Source organism: Danio rerio, chromosome 18 (genome assembly GCF_052040795.2).
Source record: "Danio rerio strain M-AB ecotype USA chromosome 18, GRCz13ab, whole genome shotgun sequence".
In the NCBI taxonomy this organism is placed as follows: domain Eukaryota; kingdom Metazoa; phylum Chordata; class Actinopteri; order Cypriniformes; family Danionidae; genus Danio; species Danio rerio.
Window position 1 is genome coordinate 35,858,239 of NC_141038.1, and position 10,396 is coordinate 35,868,634.

The following is a 10,396-nucleotide window of genomic DNA, read 5'->3' on the forward strand; positions in this document are numbered from 1 at the left end:
ATAATAAATAGCAATATATATATATATATATATATATATATATATATATATATATATATATATATATATATATAAACAGTATTCATTCTTGGCGGGGGTGACTCGTCCCCAGTTCCCACCAATGTCAAGCGCAAACCTACACCCTTGGACTAAGCTGAAGGAAAATTAAATAATAAATAATGAAATGCCCGTTCAAGCCACCAGGTGTCACATAATGTGACTGACTTAATTCATGCCCTGCCCTATGAAGTTATTGGCTACATTTCATAATTATTTACCCATACTCATTATAGTATGCGTATATTAATGCAAATAGTGTATCAAGCCATTTACATTTGTCAGTCAAAGTTCAGCTCAATCTTTGTGATGCTTCTTTTCCTTTATATATTCCTACATTTCACTCTAATTCGTACAAAAGCTGGAAATGGTCTTTGCCAAATGATGGGAGACCCCAAGTACCCACTATTTTCCAAGGATGGGGACATAACCATTGGAGCACTTTTTGCAATTCTCAGTAAAGAAACTTTACCTTCCTTTCAGTTTACACAAAAACCTCAGCTTCTGTCATGCTCCAGGTTTGTTACATTAAAAACAAGATAATAATGTAAAATAAGATATTGTAAATATGAGTGACTATTATATATATATATAATATTACAGACTTTTTATTATATATATATATATATATATATATATATATATATATATATATATATATATATATATATATATATTTTTTTTTTTTTTTTTTTTTTTTTTTCAATTAATGCAACTAATGTTTATTTTTTAGCAACTAATATCTAATTTTGCAATCTTGTTTTCACAGTGTGAATTTAAGGGATTTCCGGATGACTCAAATTATGATTTTTGCAATTGAAGAGATTAACAGAAGTAAAAGTTTGCTTCCAAATGTTTCTATTGGATACCGGATTTATGACACCTGTGGTTCAAGAATGTCTGCTATGAGTGCAACTATGGCATTGATGAATGGACCAGAGTTTACAGCAGATAAAATTTGTAATGGAGAATCACCTATACATGCTATTATAGGAGAAACAGAGTCTTCTGCCACAATCATTCTGTCAAAAACTACGGGACCTTTTAAAATTCCAGTGGTAAGTAATAATAAAATGAGGAACAAATACATCTGAGTAACCCAACTCCATTCATACACTTTTCTTCCTCCCAGATAAGTCACTCAGCCTCATGTGAATGCCTGAGCAACAGAAAAATATATCCATCATTCTTCAGGACTATTGCTAGTGATTACCACCAAGGCAGAGCACTTGCTTTCATAGTCAAGCACTTTGGCTGGTCTTGGGTTGGAACTGTGAACAGTGACAATGATTATGGCAACAATGTTATGGCTATTTTTCTAAATACAGCTCAGAAAGAGGGGATTTGTGTTGAGTATTCTGTGAAATTTTATCGAACAGAGCCAGAAAAACTTAAAAAAGTTGTAGAGACTATTAAAAAAAGCACAGCAAAAGTTATTGTTGCTTTTGTTTCACTTGTTGAGATGGGCTTACTTATTGATCAGCTTAGCATTCAGAATATTACAGGCTTCCAAGTGATCGGAGGGGAGGGATGGATAACTACAAAGAGTCTGATCAACTCAAAGAGTTTTCATGTGCTGGGAGGGTCACTGGGATTTGCATTTAGAAAAATCATTATTGAAGGATTTGCAGATTATGTTATAAAAACATTTTGGGAAAGAGATTTTCCATGTTTAACGAATGAGGGGAATTATTCTCAGTATGCATTAACTTGCAGCAGTTATCAGGATCTATTTACTCTAAAACACTACAATGAAGATATACCTGAACAAAGATATGCAAGCAATGTCTACAAAGCAGTGTATGCTGTGGCTCATTCACTGCATAATCTATTAAAGTGCAAAGAAAACGAAGGTTGTGAGAAAAGCTTGACAATGCAACCACAGCAGGTAAAGGAAACCATGCTTCATGGTAATGTACTTTTTTATGTTTACTTATTTTGTCTTTGGATTGTTGATTTTGTTTATTTATTTTCGATAGGTGGTTGAAGCTCTGAAAAACGTGAATTTTACCTTAAAATTTGGAGATCGTGTCTGGTTTGACAGTACTGGAGGGGCAGTAGCCCACTATGAAGTTGTCAACTGGCAGCAAGACTCCGATGGATCGTTCCAGTTTAAAAAAGTGGGTTACTTTGATGCCTCACTGCCACCTGACCAAAGCTTTATGCTTAACACTAAAAATATAATTTGGTCTGGAGGGCAACTTGAGGTAAATGTCAATAAATAAGTTATTTTCTTTTAATTGCTAGAGCACATCAGAAAGTGTGTATATATATGTGTGTGTTTGTGTGTGTATATACATACATACATATATATATATATATATATATATATATATATATATATATATATATATATATATTTATATATATATATATATATATATATAAATAGTATGTAATCTGTATTTATATATATAGAGACCGAGGTCTGTGTGCAGTGAGAGCTGTCCTCCAGGTACCAGGAAGGCTTCACAGAAAGGAAGACCTGTCTGCTGTTATGACTGCATTCCATGTGCAGAAGGAGAAATCAGTAATGAAACGGGTAAGCTTCAGTTCATCTCAACACTTCAAAGAAAACTGGTAAGCTGTTCTTTTTGTTTCCTGATTTTACTGTTAAAGATGCAGTTTCTTTTCAAAGAAGTAAATAATTGACTTTTTTGGTCTCTAAATATATTGATTACAAATTCCTTTACAGATTCAGTTAACTGCAAGCAGTGTCAAGGGGAATACTGGTCTAATGTCGAGAAAAACAAATGTGTGTTAAAAGCTGTAGAGTTCCTGTCATTCACAGATTTTATGGGTATAGTTCTTGTCTTTTTCTCACTGTTTGGAGTAGGATTAACTGTGCTGGTGGCTATCCTATTTTACAGCAAGAAAGACACTCCAATAGTTAAAGCCAATAACTCAGAGTTGAGCTTCCTGCTGCTCTTATCACTGACTCTGTGTTTCCTCTGTTCACTTACCTTCATTGGTCGGCCAACTGAGTGGTCTTGTATGTTGCGTCATACAGCGTTTGGGATCACCTTTGTCCTCTGTATCTCCTGTGTTCTCGGGAAAACAATAGTGGTGTTAATGGCTTTCAAGGCTACACTTCCAGGAAGTAATGTGATGAAATGGTTTGGTCCTGTACAACAACGACTCAGTGTTCTTGCCTTTACACTTATACAGGTACTCATATGTGTGCTTTGGCTAACAATGTCTTCTCCATTTCCTTACAAAAATATGAAATATTATAAGGAAAAGATCATTCTTGAGTGTAGTCTGGGCTCAGTTATAGGTTTCTGGGCTGTTTTGGGTTATATAGGTCTACTGGCTGCCTTGTGCTTCATTTTGGCTTTTTTGGCTCGTACGCTGCCTGATAACTTCAATGAAGCCAAATTCATCACATTCAGTATGCTCATATTTTGTGCTGTATGGGTCACATTTATCCCAGCTTATGTCAGTTCTCCTGGGAAATACACTGTAGCTGTTGAGATTTTTGCTATTTTAGCATCAACCTTTGGTTTATTATTCTGCATATTTGTCCCTAAATGTCATATTATCATTTTTAAACCTGAACAAAATACAAAACAACATATGATGGGGAAAAATTACATTCATACTGAGAAATAAATCAACATACCTACAGGAATATTGCAAAAGTTTGTGTTCTTTTAATTTATTTAAATTGCATAATATTTAGAAATACAAATTAGTTATATATTATAATTCAATATATAATTACAAATATTTTAACAAATTACTCACATTTAACTAATTAAATGATCCATTAAACATTACTGCCTTTCACTGGTGATACAATATCAATTCTTAGGATATACTATGCAGGATACATTGTGAAATGTAAATTATAAATTTACTTTTGGTAAATCAAAAAGTAACAATAAAAAACAGCACCTTTAAGTATATTTCGATCTTAGTTGTAAGTAAAAAAAAAAAAAAAAAAAAACATTTAAAATATGGTATAAATTTAGTCAAACTTACAAGCTTAAGGACTTTTCGATGATAAGTCATTTCAGTAACAATACTCGAATTCCCAGCTAATAAAATAGACTATGCACAATGGCATCTCAATAAGTAAACTAAGTATAGTGATTTTTAAAGATAATACTATCTGTTTCAGTCTAACCAGTTCCGTTACTGTCAAGTTCAACCTAGTCTCAAAGTTCCACTTTTCCTAATCTACCTCCCACCTCACAAATGTGCAGATCCCTGTAACCCCCAAAGGTCAAATTTCAGCTCTTTACAAAATTATTATGTCTGTTAACTACTTCAATTGTAAAAATGAAAGAAACGTAGATTTAGGTTTGATGTTGATGCAGTAAAAATTGACTTGTTATGGGATGAGGCTGTGCATGTCTCAATCATATTTAATTTAAGATTTTGCACTGAACATTTTTAAATATAAACTTCCAAATGTTGGTGATAGATGTTATCAATGAAAAAGCTATAAAGCTGAGCTTATTCATATGTCTTACTCCTGCTAAAAGTTGTAACTGTTGGAAAGGAAATGTGAATGTTAATGTGGCTTTGTGATTTGATTTTATATTTAAAACTTGAAAAAATGTTAAAAAAAAATAAAACAGTATCCATTCAAACTTTCTATAAAATTTAAAAAACACTGATTACACATTTTGAAAATAGTCCCTTACTTTTAAACTATTACAAAAAGTAAATAAAAAAAGATAATAAATTTTAATGTTTATATTCAGATTTGCTTACATAAGCTGCATAGACTATTGGTTTGAAATTTAGTATTTTTTATTTACTGTATATTGTTAAAAATGCTGCTTTGTATATTAATTACACTTTTAATAGTGTTTTTATTTGTAATAGTGTTTTAATAGTTTAATTATTGGAATGTGAATAATTTAATTATTTTCGTGTGACTGGAAGGGTATCCGTGTAACTGGTGGTTCATTCTGCTGTGGCAACCAGTAACTAATAAACCAGAATACAAGTACTTATTTTTCTTTACTTTTACCACATATCTGTAGAATATGGTGGGGAAAGAACATACATTTTCTGTATATGTTTGAATCATAAAAAAGAACATATTCATTAAATTATTATTGTAAGACGATTTCTAGGGCTGTCAATCGATTAAAATGTTTAATTTAATTGTACAATGTGGGAACAAACTAATCACAATTTAATAAAACACCTTATTTGGGTGAGAAATTACCCACTAAAAGGAATGAGATGTGATCATTATTATTTTTTAGAATGGATATTTGTTATATGCTATTGTGGTAAATGAGAAAAGAATCAAATTGCAAAAAGTACTTTTAACTCTCATGCGGTGCTTTGGGTCTTTTGACCCACAAATGATGTTTGCAAAAATTTTAAAAACTGTTCTTTTGGTTCAAATGCCATAAAACTTGGTACATTGGTCAAAATCTACAAAAAAAGTGTTTGTGTTAGTGTTAAATAAAATTACATGGTCCTCGGGGTCTCTGAAGATCCCACCATGAGACAGAGTGGAATACATTTATTCCAATGAGACAAAAAAAAAATGTTCTTTTATGATTTGTCAAATAAAAATGATACAAAATGCATTACCACCACAAAAATTAATTTGGGACACTGGCACACACAGAGAAATTTGTTGATTGTACGCTCATGTGTACACACAGACACACACAAAGATGAGAATACATTTGTGAGACAAAAAATGCCCCTCTTATATTTGTGATGAAATCATACAAACTGCAGAACCACCAGAAAATCAAATAGGGGACACACGCACACACAGTAATTTGTTGATTGAAATTGTTTTACCAAATACCCATGTCACAATCAAAGAATAATAGACAAAGTCTGATGGATCCAATTGCAAGTGATTTAAAAACAGTTACTTAAATAAACAAGGTAAAGATCAAAGGTGCTACCAGCACCGGAAACAATGCAGACACAGCACAGCTTAGGAAGTCCAAACAAGCTGACGAGGGTCCTGGCGAGACACAGAAGCTGTTTCCCAATATGCATTCTTCAGCATGTGCATCCTTGTGTTCTCATGTAACGTCATCATCAGCTGCCAAATTTCAGTTCCACTACTGAAGACCGCAAGAACAGAGGACCCGTGAAACTTCCCAGAAAAGTCCCAAAAATCATTGCCTCTGGAAGTGGGAAGCGCAGCATTTTATTTAGGTTTATAATTAAACCATAAAACCATATAAAAAAAACAGGTAAGAACGCTGCATGTCATTTCTCACAGGCCGTGTTCTCTGTTCTCGCAGTCTCCCGAGTTCGTTCTTCTGAGGACACCTGACATGACTGGTCTTTACAAGAATGCAAGTCTGTTCTCTGCGTTCTTGGAACTGAGAAACAGCCAGAGACAACATGAACACATAAGTGACAAAATGACAATAAAGAGCTTGATCCAGCTCTTAATATAGGAGTTGCTGTGTATGCACAGCTGCAGCTGCTGATTAGAACAACTGATCCAAGATCATATGATCAACATACATAAGCAACAGGACACATGGGGAGACAAAAACCACCAACGTGACAATAACAAAAAAGACAGAAAGAGCACATGAGCTGCAACCATGACAGTTCCCCCTCCTGTAGGAGCACCTCCTGGGGTGCCCAGAGTAGGCAGATTAATAGCCATACGAAAAACGGGCTTCATTTTAGAAACATGAAATACAGGATAAATTCTTATGTACACGGGAGGAAGTTTGAGGCCAACAGCCACTGGACTGATCATTTTAGTAACAGTAAATGGGCCAATAAATTTAGGAGCGAGCTTATTACAGACGAAGCAGAGAGGAATATTCTTAGATGAAAGCCACACTTTTTGACCAACAACATAATCGGGAGGCTTAGACCAGTGGGGATTGGTTTTAGCATTAGTGTGCGCACCCACTTTGATGAGGGTCTGTCTGGCTTTGATCTAAGTGCATTGACAACTCTGAACAAAGGCGTGGGTGGAGAGAACCGCGACTTCGGATTCCAGACTGGGAAAGACAGGTGGCTGGTACCCCAAACTACAATCAAACAGAGGAAGGCCCGTGGCTGACACTGGTAATGTGTTATGTACTAAATTAAATCATGAGAGCAGCTGACTCCAGGAGGAACATTGCAACATACGTTCAAGATCTTGGTTAGCTTTCTCTGTTTGTTTGTTACTCTGAGGTTAAAAACCAGAGGAAAAACGTAAAATGGCCACCAATAAACCTGTCTACTAAGGTCAAAACAACCGTATTGCCACTGGATGGCAGGAGTCCCGAGACAAAATCTAGTGATATGTGTGACCAGGGTCTTGATGGTACAGACAGCGGCTAAAGGAGCCCAGCGGGATGGTGACTGGAAGTCTTTGAAATAGTGCAAACACAGCAAGCCAAAACAAACTCCCGAATATCCCAAGCCATAGCTGGCCAACAGAATCGCTGTTTAACAAGGAATAAAGTGTGACTCACATCCGGATGACAAGGCACTTTGGAAGATTATCACATCAAATTACGTCAGACCGTACCTCTTCTGGCATGAACAATCGACTGTGTGAACCTACACTAGTCTCACGGTTTAGTTCGGTCTTGATTATCTTGCAATCGATTTGGTTCAATTCGATATCTCGGTGCATCACAGTATATTCATGCTTTCCATACAATTTTATATTTTCTTCACAGCAAAGCAATTAATGTATTAAAATATATAAATATATTTATATTTATGTACTATTTGTAATACAATGTTGTCCTTTAATACAGTCATCTATATAAACTGTGCCTTTAAACAACACAAGCATTTATAGCAAATAAACAAATATAAATATCCCGCTCGCTTTCTTAGCCTTGTCTAGAAAGTTCTTTCTTACACCCCTTTGATTGGTTACTCGCTCAACAGAAAGGATTGCGATTGACTCTTACGCGCTGCCGCTATTTTAAGAGATGAGTGACACTGATAACAGAAATGGCGATCACAATTTATTCATGATAGACACGGTGGAGAAAACCTTGTAGACGTGCGCTCATGTCTGTATCCAGAAATATCGCTGTAACAGCCAAGAGGAGAGGAAACATCACGCAAGCAGGTCAAATGGGCCACTGTGAGTAAGAGAGAAATGGAGTTTACTTTCATTCTCTCAATCACAGTGACATAGGGGCTTATGCTGTGTTAGTAAAAGATTGTCCAGCAAGCATACACGAAGTGAAATTTTGCAGTGTAAATACTTGCGGCGGAATAGCGCTTATGATATAAATTACGTTAGTACATAACAGTTTATGATTATTACTGAACCGATACCAAATTGTCAGCTTATGCATCGCGGTACAACGAAGAAACAATTATTATACCCCTACCCATCAGTAACCTCTTACCTATTGATGGGTGGAGGCTTTTAAAGGGCATGATGCCACGATGTGCCCAGCTCCTCCGCAGTAAAAACACAAACCCTCAGACCGATGTCACTGCTACTGCTGTAGAGAGAGACGGGACCATCCCACCTAACCAAACTTTGAGTAAAATATGGAAAAAAAACTAAATTGAAATTATTAAAAATATTTATAGTTTTTATAAAAATAATGATTATTATTATTATTATTATAAATAAATAACAGAAATCAATCCTAAATGTAACTGGAAAACAATTCATTTTGACAAAATATATATGTTTTACAGAATTATCTGTTAATATTAGATTTGACTCAAGGCCGAGAATTAATGTTACAAAGTAGTATCTCCCTCCCTCATTATCCATCTTTCTTTTCTATAGCTATACTTATTTAAAAAATCATAATCATATTACATCAATTTCAGTTTTGTCAAATAGCAAAACTCGCTGCGAGCCGACACCTCATGTAATTCGGTAAGTTACATAAAAAGCTGCTCTTTTAATTCTTTTTAAAATTCTTTTCCTCTTTCTAGCTGTGTTTGCACAGTATTTTTGCATTTCTCATTAGACTACAGTCTGCTTGAACATTCTTTATAAAAGTATAAAGGTCAATCAGAAAAAGGATGAAAATAATAATAATGCAGCATATATAAGATGATAATAAGGTAAGGCCATAAAATAACCATAAAAACATTTCATTAATTCATTAACATGGTGGGGCAGTGGGTAGCACAATCTCCTCACAGCATGAAGCACGCTAGTACTATCCCTAGCTGGGTCTTCCCTTCCTGCCTCATTATCCATCCTTTCTGCTTCTATAGCCTTACTTAGTTAACCCTCTGGTGTCTGAGGGTATTTTGGGGCTCTGGAGAAGTTTTGACATGCACTGACATTTGTGTTGTTTTCAGTATCTTAAAAACATATAAATGGCTAAAGTGTGATAACACTGTAAACAGTTGGGCTACAATAATACCTAAGCAGCATGTTTGTATGTGTTTGTGGTTTAGAGAAAGAAATGATTATGCGTGGTTAGTGAAAAACAAAAATTTTGAAGTCACTGAAACAAGGCCGTGAAACACAGAGAACATTTGTGCACAAGACTTTTGAGAACTGTATCTGGTAGTCTAGTGTTTTTGCTTCAAAATGATGTGAGAATCATCTTGTTCACTTGCTCACAGAAAAAAAAAATATATAATGAATTAAAATTTCTGAGTCACTTTTTGAGTGAAATTGGTTTATGCGGGAAGGTGTGAACTATCATTACTATGCAGTGAGTCACACCTGAGAAGACAAAGACCTGCATACTGAGCTGCATAATGAGCCATCAGACAGGTATGTGACTAGGAGGGAAGAGTTTCAAGAAGGAATCAGAGGAAAGTTTATTTACTTTTTTGTTTGCAGTTTATTTAAAATATGTTAATCACACAAAATAACTGGAGATACACTTGTGAGAATCAGTACACTCTATAAAGTGTACTGTATATAAATTTTTATTTAACTTTATGTCTATAAATGGTTTATAAATAAGTCAAAACTGTGCCGAAATGCAACATATTATTTTAACATTGTCAAACATCTTAAATTGGTTAAAAAACAATACATTATAATATATGGAATAGTATATACAAAGTTTGAATTATAATAATAAGATTCTGAGTTAGTTTTGGTAATCTCATATTAGAGCAATGTTATTTTAAAGAATGATGATTAATCCATATTAACAAAAATTACTGTGAGCACAAGAAAGTGGGTGAAGAACACACCATGTGCGATAATGAAATCTTTTAAACAGGCGCATGCATCATAGCAGCTTTTGGCACAAGTGATCATCCTCTCATTCGGTATTCACAGTAATTATTTAAAGAATAAACTTACAAAGGACACTTAGAAATGTAACCTTGCAGACAGGTATCCTGTGATGGGGAGCAGCGCAGGAAAAAGGCAGTATTTCATTGTAACCGCTGGCCTTCTTCTTGACATCAGCGGAGACTCACAGACGCA

At 34.6% G+C, this 10,396-nt stretch overlaps 1 protein-coding gene across 1 annotated transcript; it reads left to right on the top strand.

Moving 5' to 3' along the window:
* Nucleotides 1-366: 366 nt before the first annotated feature.
* On the top strand, nt 367-3,669 carry olfcg1 (olfactory receptor C family, g1). The gene is made up of 6 exons (NM_001159840.1): nt 367-575; nt 827-1,115; nt 1,190-1,945; nt 2,037-2,264; nt 2,476-2,599; nt 2,753-3,669. The coding sequence occupies exons 1-6, from the start codon at nt 367-369 to the stop codon at nt 3,667-3,669; spliced, it is 2,523 nt and encodes an 840-aa protein (NP_001153312.1).
* Nucleotides 3,670-10,396: the final 6,727 nt, after the last annotated feature.